At 41.2% G+C, this 25,391-nt stretch overlaps 1 protein-coding gene across 1 annotated transcript in view; it reads right to left on the bottom strand.

Moving 5' to 3' along the window:
- LOC126263538 (uncharacterized) overlaps nt 1-25,391 on the bottom strand; it is a 222,218-nt gene that overhangs the window by 27,087 nt on the left and 169,740 nt on the right. Inside the window, exons 16-17 of the mRNA XM_049960661.1 lie at nt 22,397-22,520; nt 10,600-10,826 (exon numbers count right to left, since the gene is read on the bottom strand). Coding sequence (XP_049816618.1) covers nt 10,600-10,826; nt 22,397-22,520 — 351 coding nt within the window. The remainder of the gene's footprint in view (nt 1-10,599; nt 10,827-22,396; nt 22,521-25,391) is intronic.

The following is a 25,391-nucleotide window of genomic DNA, read 5'->3' as shown; positions in this document are numbered from 1 at the left end:
CACAGTGCCAACATGACAAAAGACCTCCTCAAAAAGTTTAAATGAAAAGTTTTTGAACATCCACCATACAGCCCGGACCTAGCACCAAGTGATTATCACCTGTTCCAAGAAGTGAAGTCATGGTTAGGTGAGCAGTGCTTCGCTACTAACAAAGAACTTCAGGACGCCGTCAAGACTTACCTGTCCTCACTGGTGGCAACATTCTTCGAGGAAGGCATTGAAAAGCTTGTGTCGCGGTATCACAAGTGCCTCAATCGTTTTGGCGATTATGTAGAAAAATAAGTTAAGACTTTACTGTACTTTTGGTAATAAAATTATTATTTTCTGTACATTTTTCTTTTATTTACAGCCAATCGGAGGTTGGAAAAAAAAACAGCCCTCGTAACAATATTGCGAAAAGGAAAGTTGCTACTCACCATATGGTGGAGATGCTGAGTCACGGATAGACACAATATGAAGACTGTCACAAATAAAGCTTTCAGCCAGTAATACCTTCGTCAAAAATAGACAACAGACATACACATACACACACACACTCATGCAAACACAACTCACACACATGAATGCAGTCTCAGGCAACGCAAGTCACACTATGAGTAGCAGCAGTGCCAGTGCATGGTGTGAGTGGTGACAGTGGGGGTAAGGAGGAGGCTGGAGCAGGAAAGGAGAGGGATAGCAGGGTAGGGGTGGCAGACAGGGAGTGTAGGGCAGCTAACTGCAGTTGGGAGGTTAGACGGAGGACAGGGGAGAGGTGAGGGTAGCAGAAAAAGAGAGAAGTAAAAAGATTGGGTGTGATTGTGGAATGAGAGCTGTGTAGTGCTGTAATGGGAACAGGGAAGGGACTGGATGGGTGAGGACAATGACTAATGAAGGTTGAGGGCAGGAGGGTTACAGGAACATAGGATATATTGCAGGGAAAGTTCACATCTGTGCAATTCAGAAAAGCTGGTGTTTGTGGGAAGGATCCATATGGCACAGGCTGCGAAGAAGTCATTGAAATGGAGGATGTCATGTTTGGCAGTGTGATCAGCAACAGGTTGGTCCGTTAGTTTCTTGGCCACAGTTTCTTGAAAAATTCATACAGACAGACAGCTTGTTGGTTGTCATGTCCACATAGAATGCAGCACAGTGGCTGATCTAGAGATCAGATGACTGGTTTCACAGGTAGCTCTGCCTTTGATGGGATAGGTGGTGTTTGTGACTGGACTGTGATCGTCACTGCCAAACATGACATCCCCCATTTCAATGACAGTTTCTCAGCCTGCGCCATATGGATCCTTCCCACCAACATCAGCTTTTCTGAATTGCACAGGTGGGAACTTTCCCTGTGATATGTCCTAAATTCCTGTAATCCTCCTGACCTCAACCTTCGCTACTCATTATCCTCATCGATCCAGCCCCTTCCTTGTTCCCATTCCAGCACTACACAGTACTCATTCCACTATCGCATTCAGTCTTTTTACATCTCTCCTTTTCCATCACCCACCACCCTCCCCAGCTCTCCCCTGCGCTCCATCTAATCACCCGACTGCATATAACTGCCCTACACTCTTTCGTCCCTGCGCACCCTCCAGCAGCACTTCACTGTCCGCCACCCCTATCCTACTATCCCCACCCCTCCTTGCCCCAGCCTCCTCTTTAAGCCACCCATCGTGCACTGGTGCTGCTGCAGTTGCCTGAGACTACTGTCTTGCGTGTGCGAGTTGTATTTGCTGGAGTGTGTGTGTGTGTGTGTGTGTGTGTGTGTGTGTGTGTGTGTTTTGTCTATTTTCGATGATGATCTTACTGGCCAAAACTTTTATTTGTGACAGTCCTTTTGTTGTGCCTATCTGCGACTCATTATCTCCTCTATATAGCAAGTGGCAACTTTCCTTTTCATAATACTGTTACATTTCATTCTGGATTTTACATAATTTGATTTCTGCCTGATGGCTTTCCTTCAATCCTAACCCAGTGCTGTTTTCCGTTGTTGTTGTTGCTGTTGTGGTCTTCAGTCCTGAGACTGGTTTGATGCAGCTCTTCTGTTACTGAAGGATTTCTACTAGCCCTTGTCTTTTTACCTACTTGATCCTCTGCTGCCTTCACTACTTCATCCCTCAGAGCTACCCATTCTTCTTCTACTGTGTTTCTTTCCCCCATTCCTGTCAATTGTTCCCTTATGCTCTCCCTGAAACTCTGTACAACCTCTGGCTTAGTCAGTTTATCCAGGTCCCATCTCCTCAAATTCCCATTTTTTGTAGTTTCTACAGTTTTAATCTACAGTTCATAACCAATAGATTGTGGTCAGAGTCCACATCTGCCCCTGGAAATGTCTTACAATTTAAAACCTGGTTCCTAAATCTCTGTCTTACCATTATATAATCTATCTGATACCTTCTAGTATCTCCAGGATTCTTCCATGTATACAACCTTCTTTTATGATTCTTGAACCAAGTGTTAACTATGATTAAGTTATGCTCTGTGCAAAATTCTACCAGAGGGCTTCCTCTTTCATTTCTCTCCCCCAATCCATATTCACCCACTATGTTTCCTTCTCTCCCTTTTCCTACTCTCGAATTCCAGTCACCCATGACTATTAAATTTTCGTTTCCCTTCACTAACTGAATAATTTCTTTTATCTCATCATACATTTCATCAATTTCTTCTTCATCTGCAGAGCTAGTTGACATATAAACTTGAACTACTGTAGCAGGCGTGGGCTTCGTGTCTATCTTGGCCACAATAATGCGTTCACTATGCTGTTTGTAGTAGCTTACCCGCACTCCTATTTTTTTTATTCATTATTAAACCTACTCCTGCATTACCCCTATTTGATTTTGTATTTATAACCCTGTATTCACCTGACCAAAAGTCTCGTTCCTCCTGCCACTGAACTTAACTAATTCCCACTATATATAACTTTAACCTATCCATTTCCCTTTTTAAATTTCCTAACCTACCTGCCCAATTAAGGAATATGACATTCCACACTCCAATCCGTAGAACGCCAGTTTCCTTTCTCCTGATAATGACGTCCTCTTGAGTAGTCCCTGCCCAGAGATCCGAATGGGGGACTATTTTACATCCAGAATATTTTACCCAAGAGGACGCCATCATTATTTAATCATACAGTAAAGCTGCATGCCCTCGGGAAAAATTATGGCTGTAGTTTCCCCTTGCTTTCAGCCGTTCGCAGTACCAGCACAGTAAGGCCATTTTGATTAGTGTTACAAGGCCAGATCAGTCAATCATCCAGACTGTAGCCCCTGCAACTACTGAAAATGCTGCTGCCCCTGTTCAGGAACCACACATTTGTCTGGCCTCTCAAGATATACCCCTCCGTTTTGATGGCACCTATGGTATGGCCATCTGAATCGCTGAAGCACGCAAGCCTCCCCACCAACGGCTAGGTCCATGGTTCATGGGGGGGTTTCCTTTGTTACTATTTTCCGATGCATCACTGTACTCAATGTCTGTCCTTCTTTCTCTTCTTTCCTCTGTTTATCTTGTTGCCTTACAAACCACACTGTAAGCTCTACTTATGAGCCACACCGTATCACCATCTCGGCCACATGCAACAGATGGCTACAAGACCACACTCATTGTTGGTACAGCATCTTATGTCCCACATTCTCCCATTGATATCATTAATCCTATATCCTCAAATTACTCACTCTCCCTGTATCACTGTCCGATATTTTTACATGTTATTTCCCACACTTTTCTGGTGCCACACGATCTTGTATCTCTTCCTACGAACCCCTCCCCACCCCCACTCTTTCACATATATATATATACACACACACTTTGATCTCACTGTAACTTCATGCCATATTTAGTGAGTTGTCGCCTATTGCTATCATCAACTCCTTCAGATATTATTTCCCCCTTTTGCTTCTATTTCATCCTTCTTGTGATCTTTGACATGTATTTGGGTGTATTTTTGCAATATTTTTCGGACATAATTCTACATTATTTATGTAATTTTTCATAATTTTGCGAATTTTTCCCACCACAATGGATCCTTGCTCCTTCCATCTGCATCAATACAGAAAGGTTTCCTTATCCCTAGCCAGAAATAGTCCCACATACTGTTGCTGTATTGTTGCTTGGCTCATGGAATCCCCCCAAATGGCCTTACATTCAAATTACCCATCTCCAGCTGCCACCCCTCCTTACACAATGGCCTCCACCTGCTCAGATTCCACCATTCTTAGCCTTCACCAACATAGTCCTGCAAAACCATACTCCTTCGAGTACCTCCTTCTCCATCCGCAAAATTCTCCTGCTGTGCAATCCCAAAATCCTGGAACCCATAACATACATTGAAATTCTTGCCCTCCAGGAACTAGAGGAACACACACAACGCCCCCTGAAAAAGCTCTCCATCCTGCTCATTTCCTACTCCCGCCTTGGAGTACCACTTACCACTGTCCACCATTTCTACGACAACCTTCAAACCTCCCTCACGTTCCCCCTTAGGTGACAAACCTTGTCTCACACACCTACTATATTTACCCTACCCTCCGAAACCCCTCCCACAACCACAAAGAATCCAGAAACTAAACAGACCTGAAACGCAGTCGTGAGCCTTTCATCCAGAATCCTTAGCCGCAAAGAAACTTCAGTCCTTTCCAAAGGCCTCACCTTTTGCCCCACTTCCAAATTCAATCATGCAGGACTTGTTAAAGACCTCCTCTCCTTCTCTCAGTCTCTACAATGGGAACACTTTTTGGCACCAACCACATCAATCAGACTCAACCAAAGACCAATGTTGAACAATGCCTAACTCAGTTCACTCCTCCATCCAACTGTGATCCACCCCACAGCTCCCAAATCATCCCCTGTTAACTTTCCAGAATTTCTTAATCTCAAACCTTGCCTCACCATCATTCCCTAAATCCCTTAACAAGCAAACTAACCTTACATCCACAAAAAGAACTGCAGTCCACCACGTAAAAGCTGATCCTGACCTTATAATTCTACTTGTGGACAAAGGCTACACCACTATTGTTTTGAAATGCAAGGATTACCTACAAACCTTGCCACAGTGACCCCATTCCAGAAATCCAGCGGTATCTCCAGTCACTCCTCAAATCCTTAGGCCCATCCCAGAACCTCTTCCCATAGTTCATCTCTCTGCTCACCCATACCACTTCCTGCACCCCTACCATCTACGTGCTTCCTAAAGTCCATAAACCCAACCCGGTACACCCCATTATGGGCAGTTACTGTGCCCCCACAGAGAGAATTTCTGCTCTTGTAGACCAGCACCTTCAACCTATTACCCAGAACCTGCCCTCCTATATAAAGGATAGCAACCATTTCCTCCACTTGCTCTCCACAGTTCCTGCCCCTTTACCACATGGTGCCTTGCTCGTCACTATTGATGCCACCTCCCATTATGCTAACGTCTCTAATGCTCATGGCCTTACTGCTATTGAACACCTTCTTTCCCAACACCCGATGGATTCTAAACCAAAACCTCCTTCCTAGTGGCCATGACCAACTATATCCTCACCCACAATTACTTCTCCTTTGAAGGCATTACCTACAAACAAATCTGGGGTATGGCTATGGGCAACTGCATGGCACCATCCTATACCAACTTACTCATGGGCCATCTAGAGGAATCCTTCCTAAACACCCAGAATCCTAAATCCCTCACCAGGTTCAGATTCACTGATGACATCTTTGTGATCTGGATTCAGGGTGAGGACATCCTATCCAAATTGCTCCCTAACCTCAACAACTTCTCCACCATTTGTTTCACCTGGTACTACTCAACCCAACAAGCCACCTTCCTAGATGTTGACCTTCGTCCATATCAAACCTACTAACCACCAGCAATATCTCCACTTTGACAGCTGGCACTTGTTCCATACCACAAACTCACTTCCATACAGCCTAGCCACCCGTGGTCGTCGCATCTGCAGTGACGAGCGATCTCTCTCAAAATATATTGAGCGTCTCACTGAAGCCTTCACAGACTGTAATTATCCTCCCAACCTTGTACAAACACAAATCTCCTGTGCCTTATCTTTCCTGTGTTCCACCACCTCCCAAAGTCACACTGTCCGGCCACAGAGGAGCATTCCCCTTGTAACTAAGTACCACCCAGGACTGGAGGAACTGAATGACATTCTCCAAGAGGGTTACAACTACCTCTCGTTGTGCTTAGAAATGAGAAATGTCCTGCCACTATCCTTCCCCTCCCCGCCCCCACAGTGGTATTCCGCCGTCCACCGAACCTGCACAATATAATCATCCCTCCCTACATGACCCCTTCTCCCAACCCCTTACCTCATGGCTCATACCCCTGTAATAGACCTAGATGCAAGATCTGTCCCATACATGCTCCTACCACCAGCTACTCCATTCTGGTCACAATATCATCTATCCCATCAAAGGCGGGGCTCCCTGTGAAACCAGTCATGTGATCTACAAGTTAAGCTGAAACCAACAAGCTGTCTGTCCGCATGAATGGCCATCAACAAACTGTGGCCAAGAAACAAGGGGACAACCCTGTCGGTGAGCACACTGTCAAACCTGACATCCTTCATTTCAATGACTGCTTCTTAGCCTGTACCATATGGATCTTTCCCACCAACACCAGCTTTTCTGAATTGCGCAGGTGTGAACTTTCCCTGCAATACATCCTACGTTCCCGTAACCCTCCCGGCCTCAACCTTCGTTAGTCATTGTCTTCACCCATCCAGCCCCTTCCCTGTTCACATTCCACCACTACACAGCTCTCATTCCACTATCGCACCCAATCTTTTTACTTCTCTCTTTTTCTGCTTCCCGCCCTCCCCTCACCTCTCCCCTGCCCTCCGTCTAACCTCCCGACTGCAGATAGCTGCCCTACACTCTCTCATCCCTTTGCGCCCCCCAGCAGCACTTCACTGTCCACCACCCCTACCCTACTATCCCTCCCCCTCCCCACCCCAACCTTCTCCCTTACCCCCACTCAGTCGCCACTCCCATCATGCACTGCTGCTGATGCTCATAGTTTGGCTTTAGTTGCCTGAGACTGCAGTGATGTGTGTGCGAGTTGTGTTTGTGTGAGTGTATGTGTGTCATCTATTTCTGATGAAGGGCTTACTGGCTGAAAGCTTTATTTGTCAGTCTTTTTGTTGTGACTATCAGCGACTAAGCATCTCCGCTATATGGTGAGTAGCAACTTTCCTTTTCATAAAAAGTTTTTTTCAGTATTCAGCGGTAAAATTTATTTTCTTGTGTACGTCGGCAGGAAAATTTATGATGTTATCGGTGTTGCTTTTAACTAAAATTAAGGTATCACCTACATATCTTTTGTAGTACATCATGTGTTGTAAGCAGGTTTCCTGGCTGCCTAATTTTTCTGTTCAAGGTTTGGCAGTGTGCTCACTGACAGAGTTGTCCACTTGTTTCTTGACCACAGTTTGTTGATGGCCATTCATGTGGACAGACAGCTTGTTGGTTGCAGCTTAACTTGTAGATCACATGACTGGTTTCAAAGGGAGCCCTGCCTTTGATGGGATAGATGATTTTGTGACCAGAATGGAGTAGCTGGTGGTAGGAAGATGTATGGGACAGACTTTGCATCTGCTATTGAGCCAGATACGGATAAACCTATAGCTAGCCCATCTCATTGTTGATAAACATTACCACTGAATACAAAGTAACTGTAGCTGAGGATTAGTTCTAGTAACACTATAAATACAATAATTTAAGCTTGTAAACACTTTTTGTGCTTTAGTGAGTTGTTCATTCTTACTACAAGAGGCACTTCAATAGGAATATTGGAATATAGGTGTGTGAAGTCTAGTGATAGACAATAGGCACCATCTAGAATGTTTATTTACTTTACTGCAGTGACTAGTGTGATATTGTTCTTTGCAGTATACATTGTTTCATATGTGACTTTTTTTAAGGTACTGACTGAATTTGTGGATATTTAGTATGCATGACTGTTCATGCTGTTAACAAAGGGTGTCACTGGATATCCTCCTTTGTGTACTTTAGGCTGGGATCTTAATACGAAGGTTTTAAGGCTCATACGGGTAATGTATTTCTTCTCATGTTCCATCAGTAAGAAATGTGTGTTCTGTAACTGTCCTTTGATTTTGCTATGGGATTGTCTTGTTGGATCTTTGTTTAGTTGTTCTATGTTGTTTTCTGTGAAAAATTTAAGAACATTTTCAGTGTACACAATTTCTTCCATAATGACAATTGTGTGGCTTTTACCTGCTTTTGTGTTTATTTCCTGATTTTCTCTACTGTTTTGGAATCATTTTGTATGTATCTATGGTTATCTTCATATCTCACTACTTCCTTCTCTAGGAGTTTATTTAGGTTGTGACCTATGGCACATTTTTCATTGCTGTTTAGTTTTACAATATCTGGTGCATTGTCTATTGCCACTATGAACTGTTTCAGTGTATTCTCTCAATGGCTTTGTTTTGCACTATCTTTTAAACCTTTGCTTAACAGGTTTAACTCTCTGTCATTGAATACTGTGTGTTGTTCACTACTCTGCTGTAGAATGTGTGGTTTTTTAACCGTGTTCCCTCTTTAATATTGTCATATTGTTTGGATTTCAGACTGTTCAGTTTCTATGAATTTTCTCCCTAAAATGTTCCATGTATTAGGGTCCATTCTGTTTCCTATTCGTAAAAGTATGTCCAAAAGTTGTCTATTTGGAATGCTTTTCTACTGGTGTAAGAGGTTTATTTCTGTATTTAATAATACTGGTTCCATTTTTCACATCAAAATCTTCGTACCATGACTCCTCTATCTTAGATTAACATTAATGTAGATTGGAATCAGACCCAACTGCCGACACTGCTTGCTGAATTTCATGTGTGTAATTGTTTTGAAAACTTACATTTCTGTGTTTTTGAACTTGCATATTACTTTCATTGCCTGGCTACGCACTAATGACTTAATTTCACTAAGTATAATTGATGTTTCTGGAAAAACTGTAACTGAGTCAGTCATGATTTAAAGAAAGAAAAACTGCAGCAGTTATTTATTTTTTCATGCATAGCACAATGTGTTTTGAGAATTAATTCTCATTTTCAAGTGCATTTGCTTGCATAAATATTTTTTGTGGTGTTCGCATGTGTGATTTTCTGTGTAATGGAAGTGTCACAATACTTGTAAATAGAAAAACAAAAGTACTATCTCTAAGCTTAGCTTATAAAAAGTATTCCAAGATTCATTTCTCCAGTTTTCTGATTGTAGTATAACCTCAAAAACACTATTACAGTACAAGAGAGGTACAAATCACATCAAAAACGTGTTGAGCTAAACACAGAAAAATAAGTAACTGGTGCAGTTTTTCATTATTTACATCATTTACTCCTTCTATCTTCAGAATTTCAAAGAGTGTATTCCAGTTGACACTGTCAAGGGCTTTTTTCCAAATTTACAAAAGCTATATATGTAGGTTTGCCTTTCGTTAGCCTATGTTCTAAGATAAATCATAGAGTCAATATTGTTTTGTATGTGCCCATGTTTCTCTGCTGTGTTAGTATTTTGCAACTATGACTTATTAAACTGATAGTTCAGTAATATTCCCAACTGTTACCAGCTGCTTTCTTTGGAATTTTAATTCCTTTTGAAGCCTCAGGATATTTCACCTGGCTCATAATCTTGCGCACCAGGTAGAATAGTTTTGTTAACAAAACCAAATTCTTAGGATTATGCCCAGAAAGCAATATTAAATAGAATAAGCATATAGAATATCTAAACACAAAATTGAGCATGACATGCTACCTTCTTTGTTCACTAAAATCCTGCGGTAATTAGAAAACAGTGAAGTGTGCATGTAATACCTACTTTCATTGTCACCTTAAACTTGAGATCACATTTTGGGGAAAAACTAAAGCAGCTATTATTCCTTTCAAACTCCAAAAAGGGGCATAAGAATCATGTTTGGATGCAAACACAGACACTCATTTAGTGCTCTGTTCAAGATCTAGCATTCCTCCTTTATCATGTCCCTACATTATGGAAACCCATATATTTTGAAATAAATGTAATAGATAAGGACAGTACATTGCAGTAACACTGTGATATTCATGATCACTTTACCATACAAAATAAAAATTTACTCATGTCCCAAATCAACACATTTCTGTGCAAAGATGGTACTTTTCACACTGGAGTTAAACTTTATCATAAACTTCCCAAAAACATAAAAACTAATAATAAGGCCAAAATAACTTTTTGTCGACAACAGGACCCCATCAGCCTTTAGTTTCTCTCTGACCCCAACTTTACGGAACTTACCCGCACTGTTTCCTTGGTAGTCTGTATACAACCTACCACACCCATTGTCCTCACACCCTGCTAATTCCCATTTGCATCAGGCAGTTACTACCGTCTGCAGCTGTGCAAGTATTCTCCAGTGCTGCATTCCTATCCCCTTTCCCTTCAGCCCCTTCCTCTTCTTAACCAATGGGCTATGCTTCCTCTGACTCCTCCTTTACTATTGCCTCTTCCATACTCATTTCACACATTTGATCAAGGATTGCTATAGTGCTGGAAAAAAATGTAGCTGACTTAAGAAAAAAAAAAAATAGTTGTAGTTTCTTACAAAGTGAAACTGAAGTCTCACTGAAATTAACTTACCTGAAAGCAAATCTTGAAGAGTGACCCTCCGTGCTCCTATAAGCTCCTTGCCTGTTCCTCTTACTTCAAATAATAGAACAGCATGTCTAGGAATCTGTTCTGGTTGGTCCAGCTGGAATGCTAAATCAAATCTGGGATTTGGAACAGCTGGTAGAAGACGTGATTTAGCTACTGTTCTCCCTCCAGTCACCACGTTTCCTCCTCGGCTCACACCAGGACTTGTAACTCTGGAAAGCCAACAATATTACTATGTCTTCAAACAAGGGCATCATTTCACAAGAACTTTCTGCTACTGTTGTGTTGTAGATGTGTAAATAAATACTGTATATTACTGCATTTGTGGTCTGACTGTACTTACAGTCCATCTTACAAACTTCTGTTCTACATAACAGAAAATAAATACATATAAATAAGAGACTGATGAAATTACAGAAGTGTGAAGTGAGAGTGGAAGTATTACAAAAACGATCTACAGAAGCATACCACAAACCCACAAACATATCTTGCACTGACGTGCCTAATCATCACAGAAAATTGCCACTAAAGATGTTTAGAGTAAATGAAGTCAAATGTGTCTGGTTAATTTAATAACCTTTTATTGTGTTGTAAATATATGCCTAAATATGTAGAAATAACAGCTGCCGGCTGTGTGTTGTTAACTAACCATTATCTGTAGAGCCATAGCTATGTAACATACCATGAGAATTGACAAAAAGGTACAATCACTTTACACTGACATATATCAATCATTCATTACAATATTATTATTTTCTGAAAGATATTGACTTGGTACACTGCAAAGTGTACTGGGTTCACTACTTCCTATTAACATCAACGTTATTTTGAATTACACCAAAAATAACCTCCACAGAAAGTAAGTAACTATAGCACCATGCTTTGGAATTGCAGGCTTGTCTATTGTGGCCTTAGTCTTACCTAGATCTCAGTATAAGTGATAATGTCCTTTTCTCACTCTTTAACCCATTACACTCTATATTACAGACCATAGGTTTGGCTGTCATTAAAGGTGGTTTTAGTCTATTGATGGAGCATACATAACACTCTTGGATTGAAGGTCACTCATTGAAAAGTAGAAGCACTGAGTCATCAGTAGGCCCATGCTAAAGAAAGAAAACTTGCTAGCTTTCAGAGTTATCCTTTGATGAGCTACCATAAAATACACACAGAGAACCCTCCCTCTCCTTCCCCCTCCCCCCCCCTCTCTCTCAGACACACACACACACACACACACACACACACACACACACACACACACACACACACACACACATTTTGGCAGGTGAACTGGTCAACTTGGAGGAACACAGGCAGTCTGATTAGGCATGTAAGGCATGATTGTAGGGATCAGTGGGGAGCACAGCAGGAAGGCAATGCGAGGATGGGAAATTGGGGAGCAGGAAGGGGGGGTGGGGGTGAAAGGATGGAGGAGGGGGCAATACGGTCGATGGTGTAGGGACAGTACGTTACCTGAGATCGGGGACAGGACGATTACAGGAGCGGAGGTGGTATTATAAAGGTAACTCCCACCTGCATAATTCAGACAAGCTGGTGGTGGAGGGAAGGATCCAGATGGCTCAGATTACAAAGCAGGCATCAAACTTGAGCATGAAGTACTCAGTTGCATGTTGTGTTGCCAGTTGGTCAACTTTGTTCTTGGCCACGTTTTAGTAGTAGCCATTCATCCTCGTGGACAGCTGGTTGGCAATCATATTGACATTAAAAGTTGTGCAGTGTTTGCAGCAGAGTTGATATATGGCATGGATGCTTTGACAGATGGCCCAACTTCTGATGGAGTACGATAAGCCTATGACAAGGGTGGAGTAGGAGGTGCTGGGTGGGTGGATTGAGCAGGTTTGCACCTTGTTCTGCGACAGGGATATGATCCCTGGTAGGATGTCTCACATTTCAAGGCAGGACGAGAGATAATGAAGGAACTGGCAAAAGACATGTATCCTTCCTGAGGCCTTTGGCATACTGGGCAAGGGAATTCTTGTCACTGCAAATATGTTGTCCATTGGTGAATATGGTGTACGGGAGAGATTTTTTGGTGTGGAAGGGATGGCAGCAGGTGAAATGCAGGTTAGTGAGTTTATCATGGACGGAAGTGTGAATGGAGTCATCAGGGAGGTGCGGGTCAAGGAAGGTGGTGCGTTAGGTACAGGAGGCCCAGGTAAAGCAGATGGGAGAGAAGGTGTTGAGGTTGTGAAGGAATGTGGATAGGGTGTCTTATTCCTGGGTCCGTATCATGAAGATGAGGGTTCCATATATACCAATATAGAAAATATATTTGCAAAGTGTAGTCTGCGTGAATGAGCCATCTTGCAGTGGCCTTTGAATGGGATAATGGCAAATGAAAACATCTTCACATGGTTGAAAGCCATGGATAATTGCTCTTTAGTGTCATGCACCACTAAAGTTAATGACTGTAGTTTTCTGACCTGAAACTGCAATAATTTAACAATGCTTCAATCTAATCATTTCATGTAATGAAGAAAATTTCTTGGAAAAAGCATAGTTCTGTCTGTTGACACATTTGCTTCTGAGGTTTTGTTTAAGAGAAGTTTGTGAACTCAGAGAGACACTTAGTAGATTTTTCTAAAGAGTGGTCAGAGGCAGTGCACCTAAGGATAACTTTAATTGAGGTGGAGATATTCCAATAAACTCTTTTGGTAATGGGCAGTGGCCCATCACTCAAACACTGTTCATATTAAGTAATGTTCCAAAAGCTTTGAAACGATGGCACTAAAACTGTCTGTCTTTGCTTATTGTGAAGCACAGTAGTACACCAAATTCTGTGTCAGTAAAAGCAATCTTTGGTCCCTTCCTGGAGAGGGTTAGAGGTGAAAAACATTTGACTGAAGTCAACCAGTACTCACAACCTTCACACAAGGAAAATCACCTAATGATCTCAACAATCACATATTCGAAATAGTGGTTTTGCAGTACAGGCACGTCAATCTGAGTTCAATTACAAAAACTAATATCATTTCTTTGACAAGCTATAGATTTTAGAAAAAAGAATTTGCAGTCTTTATGAGCAAAACATTTTTTTACCAAAGGGGTGGGGGTTTTTACTCTCAGGTAAGATGTGATCTTGATAACCAATCAGTTTGAGGCTTACATTTAGCTGCAATGAGCTTTAAGTCACTGGAGACAGGAGAAGACTAGACAGACATGTTTCCACCTCTGTCAATCAAAAACTATGCCTTTTTCATGTGCTCTGTTATGAGAGATTGATAACTGTCGTCTGTGGTCCTTGAATTTTGTCAGAGTAATTAGTAATCCATGATGTTTTGAGACTGCAGTCAAAATACGTCGACATCTTGCTACAACCCCAAAACCTCAAGGGACAGTTGTCTTGTTTGGAATCATCTGTCATCAGTGTTCACTTCTTGACACCAGCAGGTACATATGTGTACAGTTCTATGTCATATTCTGCTTGTGGAGTGGTGTCATTGCAAGGGGAATTTGGAACACTTCACTTGTAGGTCACTATTTACTTCATCAGTGTTAATTATCTGCACTTGGCCCACAGTTATGCTCTCATTACTTTTACAAAAGTAACAGTGACACATTTGAACAACAAATTCCTATAATGCCACCCATATCCTGTGCAATGAATTTAAGCCCACTAGTACATGCTGCAAGAACTTTCTCTGTATACCTGGTAGGCTTGAGAGGCAGACGTTTTTTAGGATGTCATTGTGTCTTGAGGCACAGTAGCAGCTACAATGATTAATGCAAATTTAATCAATACTGCAACAATTGCCAGATGACAGAATATGTGATGATACTGTATTTACCTGCACATGGTGGTGTAGCTACATTGTCCTAAATAGAACAATGGAAGACCAGGACGAAATACAACAATTTTATGAAAAGGACAGATTGCTACTCACCACACAGAAGAGTCACAAACAGGCACAATGAAAAGACTATTATACATTTTAGCTTTCGGCCAGAAGGCCTTCTTCTGAAGTAGGAAACACACATTCACACAAGCACAGCTCACATACGAGGGCTATCCACAAAGTACATTACGTTTTGGAATTAAAAATAAATAAAGTATTGGAAATTTTTTTTTATTATATACAGATGAAAGCCACACTTAGATACTACTTTTCTACATAGTTGCCATTTAAATTAAGGCACTTATCGTAGCGATGGACGAGCTTGGAAATTCCTTCGTCGTAAAATTTGGCCACCTGTGCCTTCAACCCCGTAGTTACCTCTTCTTGAAGCCGTGCGTCGTCATCAAAACGCTGCATAGCCAACCACTTCTTCATTGCTGGGAATAAGTGGAAGTCGCTCGGTGACAGGTCGGGACTGTACGGCGGATGAGGAAACAACTCCCACTTAAAATATTCGAGAACTTCACGAGTGGCATTTGCTGTGTGGGCCCGGGCGTTGTCGTGAATCAGCAAGATCTTTGAGCCCAACTTTCCCCTGCGCTTGTTTTGTATTGCTCTTCTGAGGTTGTGCAGAGTTTGGCAATACCTTTGAGAGTTTATTGTAGTGCCTCTTTCCAGGAAATCCACAAAAATCACACCTTTTCTGTCCCAAAAGAAGAGGTAACCACGTGGTAGAAGGCGCAGGCGGCCGAATTTTACGACGAAGGAATTTCCAAGCTCGTCCATCACTATGATAAGTGCCTTAATTTAAATGGCAACTATGTAGAAAAGTAGTATTTAAGTGTGGCTTTCATCTGTATATAATAAAAAAAATTTCCAATACTTTATTTATTTTTAATTCCAAAACGTAATGTACTTTGTGGACAGCCCTCGTACATTTGACCACTGACTCTGGTCACTGCAACCAGAGACAATGGTCATGCATGTGTAAGTTGTGTGTTTGCTGTCACCATGTCAAATCTTACCAAGCCCTGTTTGGTTCCCTCAGTTACATGATAATAATGCACAAACCTGCGCACAGTAATTTATCATATAAACAGTTTCCATTCACTTCATTAATTATGATTGTGGCTTACCATAACACTGTCTTTAATTATTACATCAAGGTCACCAATAGTATGAATTATCTTTTAAAATAAAGGCCAAGGATACTGATCATGATAAATTACTATGAACATAACAGACAATCTAACTGCAATACACACATTAATTATTTGCTTCACTGATACAATAACTGAATTGAACAGTGGAATTACAGCATGATGATATCACTGGATTTTTAATGACACTGTTCTATATGTGAAAAAATGAAAAAAATCTGGGATGGAAGAATAACAATGGGAAAAACTAGATTGCAACTCACCACATAGAGGAGGCATATTTGCAGACAGGCACAATGAAAAAGAACACAATATATTCAGCTATTGGACAAAACCCTTTATCAGATGTAGAAAAACACACAAACTGACACAAACACAACTTACATTCATGTGGCCACTGTCATCTCTGGGCACTGAGGAACAACTTTGACTTTGTCTGAGTGTTTGCTGGGGTGGGTTGTGGTGGTACGGAAGTGTTGTGAGGCAAGGAGGAGGAGAGATGGCAGTGTAGTGCTGCCTGTGGAAGCATCACGGACATGGTGGGGACAGTATAGGGCTGCTACATGCAGTAACAGGAGGCTGTGCTTGGGAGCAAGTGTTGGGACTGTCAGAGAGAGGAAAAGTAGGAAGCACTATGTGGGGTAATTGGTGGTATAGAAGTCATATGTAGTACTGGAGTGGGGACAGGAAAGGAGATAGGTACACAGAGGACAGGGACTAGCAAAGGTTCAGGCAGGGGGGGGAGGGGGAGGGGAGGGGGGGGGAACAAAGGATATGTTGCAGGGAGATTTTGTCCCTGTGCAATCCAGAAACCTAGTGATGCTGGGAAGAATTCTAATGACACATGGTGTGAAAATGGTCATTAAAGTCAAGCACATCTTGTTCGGTGGTACGCATTGCAAATGAGTGATCCAGCTGCCTCCATGCAATAGTTTAGCAGTAACAATTCATGTGGACAGACAGCTTGTTAGTTGTCACACAGAATCCGACACAGTGGTTGCAGCTAAATTGCTAGATCACATGGCTACCTTTGCAGGTGGTCCTGACTTTGATGGGGTAGGAGATGCCTGTGTCAGGGCCAGAGTAGGTGGAAATAGGAAGATGTATGGGATATGTCTTGCGCCAAGGTCTATTGCAGGGATATGCGTCATGAGGCAAGGGGATAAGCATAGGTGGTCAAGAATGCTGCATAGGTTGGGTAGGTGTTGAGATACCAATGTGGAGGGGAAGGGTGAATAGACAAGATGCAAGACCTGTTCCATACATCCTCCCATCACCACCTACTCCACTACGCAGGCATCTTTTATCCCGTCAAAGCTAGGGCCACCTGTGATAGCAGACATGTTATCTACAAACTAAACTGCAACAACTATGCTGCTTTCTATGTGGGCATGAGAACTAACAACTGTCTGTCTGTATGAATGTCCACTGACAAACTGTGGCTGAGAGATGGTTGGACCACACAATTGCTGAACATGATGTGCTTCACTTCAAGGACTGATTTAAAGCCTACGCAATCTATGTCCTTACTACCAACACCAGCTTCTTAGAGCTGTCCTGATGGGAACTCTCCTTGCTATATGTCTATGTTTTTGTAGTCCCCTTGGCCTCATCCTCCACAAGTTGCTGTCCTACACCTACCTATCTCCTTTCCAGCTTCCACTCCAGCACTACACAGACTTTTATTCCACCAAAGCACCCTCTTCCCCCCCCCCCCCCAAAAAAAAAAAAAATCCCTAACCTCCTAACTTCACCTAACCTGCCCCACACCTCCTTCTCATCCCACCACCCATGCCAAATTACTGCTCCCATCAGTCAGAGTTGCAGTCAACAGTCCATCTACAGGAGATGGAGACAATGATCACGTGTGTGTGGGTTGGCTTGTGTGAATGTGTGTCTGTTTTCTACTTCAGAAAAAGGTCTTTTCGCTAAAAGCTTAAATGTATAACAGTCTTTTTGTTATGCCTATCCGCAACTCAACATCATTCCTTTATGGTGAGTAGAATCCCTCCTTTTCATAATATTGTCCATCATGGACTTTTTAGTGTTAGAAAAGAAAGAAAGGAATTCAAATATTTCTAACAATGAACTGTCACAATAAAAGGTAAAAAATGTCTGTAGTGTCCAAACATTGTAAGAAGAAAAAATTCCTCCTGAAATGAAATGGAGGCTCAATTATGTACATGAGCAGGATTGCCACAAGTTTCTTCAAGTGACATTCCCTGATATTTTCCTGATTTCCAGATAAGTTTTAGAATCTTTTCCTGACAAATTTTGAGATCTCAAGGGTGAGCAAAGACATAAGTTGTCAAAAAAATGTAGGGACTTTAGTATTTCTAAACGTGTGAGCAAAAATCTTAAGAACTAACATCAACATCTTTTGTAATGAACTGAATTTAGATGGAGAAAGCAAGCCAAATGGTATGTGTGTTTCATTAAGACTACTGAATTTGTTTATTTCATCTGGTGACAAAAACATGCATTTCCTTGGAGTCGCAAGACATATTTAAAATACCTTCACTGTGCTCAGAAATAACCTGAGAAAAGTAGGCCTCCTGAAAAAAATGTATAAGGCAGGGAAGAGTTGTGTAAACCAATGCTACAGTGACTGTCAATAAAACTTTGGTTCAAATATGTTCGTTATTGTCAGTTATTACACACTGTTTTATGTCAATTATTTTAGTGGTATTGTGTGTCTGCCTGCTTAGCTGAGTGGTAACGTGTTTGGCTACCATGTAACGGGCCCGTGTTTGATTACTGGCTGGGTTGGAGATTTTCTCTGCTCATGGACTGGGTGTTGTGTTGTTCTCATCACCACTTTATGACCACCAACATGCAAGTTGGCCAGTGTGGCGTCATCTCAATGAAGACCTGCAAGCAGGCAGCCAAATTTCCCTGGATGGGGCCTCCCACCCATCAATGCCACATGATCATATCATTTTACAGGTATTGTGTGATTTTTCTTTCAAGAAATATATGAGTACATAGTGTACAAACCACCAGTGACTGCCACAATTTTCTTCTTCTTATCGTCCATACTTTCTAATATGCGGACTACTTTCAAAGTGCCAAAATGTACTACAATAAATAAATAAATATGAAGACAGTAACTGCTCTTGAAAGGACAGATACCACTGATGACCATGCAGCTTCTCTAGAATAAATGATAATTAATTGAAACCCTCAGCTGCCGACAGGTGTTGTTGATATACCTCGATGGGAAGAGCTGAAAATGTGTGTCCTGACCGGGACTCGAACCCGGGATCTCCTGCTTACATGGCAAATGCTCTATCCATCTGAGCCACCGAGGGGACAGATGAATAGCGCGACTGCAGGGACTTATCCCTTGCACGCTTCCCGTGAGACCCACATTCCCAACTGTCCACAATCTACATAAGGGATAAATTCCTGTAGTCACACTATTCACCTGTGTCCTCGGTGGCTCAGATGGATAGAGTGTCTCCCATGTAAGAAGGAGATCCCAGGTTCGAGTCCCGGTCAGGGCAGACATTTTCAGCTGTCCCCATTGAGGTACATCAACAACACCTGTTGGCAGCTGAGGGTTTCAATTAATTATCATTTACAATAAATAAAATGTCTATAAAACACCACACTGTACAATGTACAGTTGCAATGTACAGTTGCAATTCTTCTGGCCTGCTGAGGAGCACTGCAGTCCTGAGTCCATGACGAAAATCCACTGCATTATGCCACACACAAACAGACCTGGCCTCCAGGCAGATTAGTGAGACTAGATGGGCGGGACCTGAACATTAGTGGGAAACAATGGGCTTCAGATTGGCAGATCTGATCCATCAGAGATACCCGCATAAATGCCTGTGGTTTTGGCCTGTCGTGGAAGTCCACTAATGTGGCCAGCTGTTCATGTGTCACGGACACCATGTTAATGAAATGAGACCACAGTGATCAGTCTATGCAACAGTAACGTGCACGAATACTCAGAGAATCAATACTAATGAGGGTAGCTAGCAACTCACTGTCAAGATGATCACTGAGTAACAGAAAGACATGTAGAAAAGACTATCACACTCTCACAACCAAATTTTCATCCATAGCCTTTGTCAGAAAATGAGAGCATACACACACATTCATATAATCACTCAGACACAACTCGTGCACACATGACCACCGTCTCTGATGCTGCATCAATAGTCTCTGAGAATCAGATCCAAACAACCCACGCCTCCCTGCCTCTCATCGGCAGCTGCTAGGCTAGTGGCAAGAAGAGGCGAATAGTAGGAAGCAGAGAAGCAGTTAAAATGAGGGCGCAGGGATGCAGTGCACATATTTAGCTGTGCCATGAGATTTTTCCAGTGGTCTCCCCCCCCCCCCCCCCCTCCCAAGGTTTCCCTGATATTCCCTGACATGTTTCAAATTCCCTGATATTCCCTGATTTCCAGAACTTATGGCAACCATGATGAGGAAAGTAGCAGGACAAGACTGTAACACATGGAATCCCATATTAGTTTCTCCCCACACAGAGAAGTATTCCATATCTACATTCATTAAGTTCATTTAAAGAGTAGAAATAAGCCATTTTGTAGCAACAGCATTAATTCTGTTTTCTCAGTTGTCTACCAAAATGTCTCAATTTACACAATCAAACTCCTTGGGTAGAGCTTAGAAAAACATACTGACTCTTGTTTTACTCTTTCATACTTGAAAAATATGGCGAATGACAATATGAATGGGACTCCGCACAACAAAATTAAAGGGCAATTTTTTTGGAAACTTTGTAATTGTCTCCCATTCTGACACTGAAGTTCAGAATTTGGCTTAAATGTGCCTACAACATCCCCCTGTAATGGCACAAAAATGTGTCAGCCTATTACATCACCCTTGTTCTGTCATGCTTTGAACAGAAAGGTATTGACACATGTGAAAAACAGGGCAAAGAGTATTAGGTGAGTTAATGATGTCACACTGCCACGAAATTACATCATAATCCTTGTGTCACATGATGGAAAGATCACCACACCCCATACTAGACCTCCCCCCCCCCCCCTTCCCGAGATGCCATAGGAGTGGATGAAAGAAGAGGGCTGAAAGAGCATAAACACCCTTTGCTGCTTTGAATCACATTCAAATGTCATTGAATAGTTTTGAACAGCCCCCAATTGTTCCACACAGTATAACAGATCATGGCAGCACACACTCCAAATGGGTCAGTTCACATCCAGTGGAGTTGCAGCCCTAAAATGACCTTACGGAAGGGTTGAACTGTGTGGGAGGTGTCACCAGTGTCTGAAACTGTCAGAATCACCCTCCTGCTGTTCAGTGCACTGTGAAGTGCCACTTTTTATCACAAAATGTGTGGGAATCCACGCCACAAGGGAAAGGGTGGTTTCATTTACACCTTTTATGCCACCTCCTGAGTCATTTTTGTGTCAACTGTGAGTGGCGTTATGTCTGACATGCTTTCCTCAGCCACCCATAATAAAACCATGTGACATCAACGCTGGGTGTCGTGGTTCTTAGCTCCATCGCAGTGGCATTAAAACAAGGGGTGAAATGTGGGTAAGAGGTGGTATGACAACCTTCTCATTGTGTGACACATTCACGGTGGCAGTGAGCAAAGCTTTAGTGAAATTTGGTGGCAATGTGATATAATTAATCTGCCTCACATCTCACATGAACTTCTGAGCTCTATCCTTTTTCTAGCATGTTTTGATACTTTGTTGTCTGAACCATCATCGAGCATGAGGCTGACACTGCAAGGTGCCATGCTTTTACACCATTAAAGAGGAAGGACGTAAGCACCTCTGACACAAATTTCAAAACTGTGCAATGCAGTGGAAGACAATTACAGTATTTCCAAAAATGTTGACTTGTTAATTGTGTTGCACAGTGAAATTTTAATTTAGTACTGATTCTAAAATTCAAATTTTAAATCACTAAATAAATACGGGTAGTTATTGAGAAGGTTGTCCGTTATTCTAGAGTACGTTATTTCCTCAACAACCAAATGAGGAAGCACTGTTTTAAACAGAGTGGCCTTGTAGTCGTCGGGGGAGGGGGAGGGGGAGGCTCCATCCTGATTTAGGTTTTCTGTCGTATCCCTAGATACTTCAGGTAAATGCCAGGACCATTCCTACTATAAGGCCACATCCTTATCATACTAGAACTATACGTATGTAAACGTCTATGTGATTTACTTTAATTTTGTTATTCTTAAATCATAATATCAAAAGATGTCCAATATCCTTGTAAAAGAAATCCACAGATGAATAAAACAACAACAACAACTACTACTACTACTATTACTATGACTACTAACTTTTGGAAATGAAACTACTTGGTAGTTATTTACATCTCTCCCACAACCTTTTTTAATAAATGGTTTAACAACACAATGAAAAATCTCCTATGCCAAAAATGCATTACATATTTCACAAATGTAAGCACTTGTATTTTGAGAACAATTAATGAGCATTCTGTGAGTAATATCATTAGGTTCATATGGGATTTTACTATCGAGAAAGATAATAATTTTCTTCATTACACGAAGCAAAGTGGGCATGAGTTTCAGATCATTAGATTTCACGGAAATTTAATTTCCAGAAAACTACTTTAACTAAACCTAAACACAAACACGTGTGAAATGTCATTGTTGTGTGCACATGGAAATACCAAAGTCTTCCTGAAAATGAATATATGTTACTACAATCTGTTGGTACTTCTACAAAGTTTAAAGCAGATTTTGTTGCACATAAATTTGTAATTATATTTCCAGTCCACCCTTACCCTTGAAAACGCACCCGGCAGTACAGTTGTGCAATGCGAGCAACATGCAGTCCTTGTGCTTGAACAACTTTTCCTTCCACTCCAGAATAGTGATCTGGTCTTAGAGGAGGAGGAACTTTGAGATCTGCGAAAAGAGTTTAAGGGTTGAGATTTAGAGTTCTACAAAATTACTCTCCTGCAACAGGTATTAACAATCTCATTTGTAATAGAAATCATGAAGTGTAGCTGAATTAAATAAAGAGCATTATCTATAAACGTCATTTAAAACATAAAAATATTTTTCAACAAAAATTTCTAATTTGTAATTCAGAGTTTTTAATCCAGTTTCCAATATTGTTATGAACATATTATTTATGAGATGTGAGTTTGTCATGAGATAATTATTTATAATTTACTTGTATTGGTAAAACCTCATTTCTCTTTTAGCTACAAAATAAACTGAGTCAAGATTTTATTTATTATTTTACATTACTGTAAAGTTCCAGGAGTGAAAAATAATAATGCTGTACTTGTCGAAATTCTGTTCACCAAAGGTAAAGTAACAAGTGGAAAAGTTACAGTGTAAATAATGAACTTGCAGTACTTATCATTATTGTTATTATTATTATTATTATTAATTCCAGTCCCAACAATGATATGGTTGAGGATTGAAATCACAACAAGCAATTCGGTATCAAAAACTTTACTGATACATAGAAGCACAATACAACCAAAAAGCTTGAAATGGTGTACAGACACAAAGACAAAGAGAGCAGAGTCAAAGATCATAATATCCAAGATGAGCAATAGTGTTATAGTGGTCAGCGGTCGCTGTAAACTGAATACTAACAAAATTGCGGAAAATAAAAATTGTTTTCTTTTCAGTGCTTTGTTGAAACTTCCAAGTTAGGTGCATTGTAACAGCTTTTTACATTTGAATGAAAAATACAGCCACCTGAAACACAGCAAGACAGAATTGCTCTATTTGCTACAATTCAACTCATTAGATAGTTTTGGTTTTGTTTACTATTACACACATAATGCATTTACCATTAGTATAAGAAATTTATACATTCATACCCACACTGTATTTTACTAAACTTTATTATTCACTGTGTCATTTTGAAACCACTGTTGATAATAATATAACTATTTTTGGGGAATGTTTCCTACCATGAAATACTCTATATTTAATATTCACTATAAACCATATGCTTTTCAAAATGTCACCCTTCTAATAATTATTTCTTTTAGGATTGATTTACATTAATTGAAAGCCCTCATTATCACTTTGCAGCAAACATCTTACTTTTTCTGAAAAAGTTATGCTTATTCAGAATTATCACATTCCAAAATGTTCAGATTTTAAATGTGATCCCATCAAAATACCACTTTTGTAGCTATGATTTTTCTGATCCCAGAAATCTACAGCTTTCCTAGAATTACATTTTTTTTTACCAAAATATTTTTGATTATACAGCTTACAGTCAAAGATAACTGTACTGCATATTGTTATTTTTACTTTTGCTATCTTTTATGTTAATATCTAAAACATAATAGTTTTCTATTTTATCATTTTGTCACTTCTACACCACATGTCATTATATATGCATCGCACACAAATCATCAGACAGTTGGTGGTGAACATTCAGTTATTAAAGCCAATATGTTATTCGTCAGATAGGGGAAATCATTCACTTGCTTATAACACTAAGTTCACCCATGTCCTATGTAAGTCACTTAGCTTCTGGATAGCATCATGTAATGTTCCATGTCAATAAGTCAGTGCAATAAGTCTGCTGCGTCTTTGAGCACTCAAGGTGTTAGTCATTTGTGTTGCCCCTTGTGAATTTTTTATTTTTCTCAGACCACTGATAAACTATCTGAGTTGCTGCCATTTTTCCTTACTACCTTACAGAATTGCTATTTAAATGCTGATCACTGTACAGTTAAATCAATAAAGGCAATTGAACTAGAAATTAAATTTCACACTGTTGTGATGAGCCATTATTTAGTGATTAAATTACTCAATAACCAAACAGTGGAAGCTCCAGGTTGGGATATTAATAGGTCAAGGAAAAGAGAGGTTGCTACTTACTGTACAGATGACGAGTTGCAGACAGGCACATTAGTTATTAGAGAAGGAGAGAGACAGAAACACACACCATTCATTCACACAAGCAAGCACACATGCCTCATGCACACATGACCACCAGCTACTGCAGCTCGGACCATACTGCAACTGTCACATGGAATGGAAGCAGCAGTTTGAAGAGGGCGGGGAAGGGGAAGGTGAAGGCGAAGGAGAAAGGGAAGGGGAAGGGGAAGGGATAGCAGTGTATGGGTGGGAGGAGAGAGGAACACTGTCTGGCAGAGTGTGCAGGGACTAGACTGCCAACAGGCACAGATGGAGGCTGTGGAGCAGGGAGGTGGGGAAAACAGAGAGGAAACGTAGAGGAGTGACGAAAGATGGGTGGGTGGGTTGGTAGAGGGCAGCACACAAAGGGGGTGGGGAGACAAGAACAGGGAGGAGGTGATAGGACAGAGGGGGCAGAAACTGTTGAGTGGAGAGTGTGGGGACAGTATGTTACAATAGGTTGAGGCTGGGATAATTTCGGGAGGGGAGAATGTGTTGTGAGGATAAGTCCATCTCTGCAGTTCAGAACAGCTTGTGGTGGAGGGGAGGATGCAGATGGCTCAGGAAGTAAAGCAACCACTGAAATCAAGCATGTTATGTTCGGCTGCATGTTGTGTCACAGGGTGGTCTACTTTGCTCTTGGCCACAGTTTAGCAGTGGTCTTTTATCCTGGTGGGCAGCTGGTACATGATCATAACAATATAAAAAGTTGTGTAATGATTACAGCAGAGCTGGTATATGACATTTCTGCTTTCACAGGAAGCACAGAGTCTAAATGATGTATGGTAAGCCTGTGACAGGACTGGAATAGAAAGTGCTGAGTGGATGAATTAGGTAGATCTTGCTCCTGGGTCTTCAACAGGGACATAATCCTTGTAA

Source organism: Schistocerca nitens, chromosome 1 (assembly GCF_023898315.1).
Source record: "Schistocerca nitens isolate TAMUIC-IGC-003100 chromosome 1, iqSchNite1.1, whole genome shotgun sequence".
Lineage (NCBI taxonomy): Eukaryota > Metazoa > Arthropoda > Insecta > Orthoptera > Acrididae > Schistocerca > Schistocerca nitens.
The sequence above is the reverse complement of the archived record's forward strand: the minus strand, read 5'-3'. Positions and strand labels throughout refer to the sequence as shown.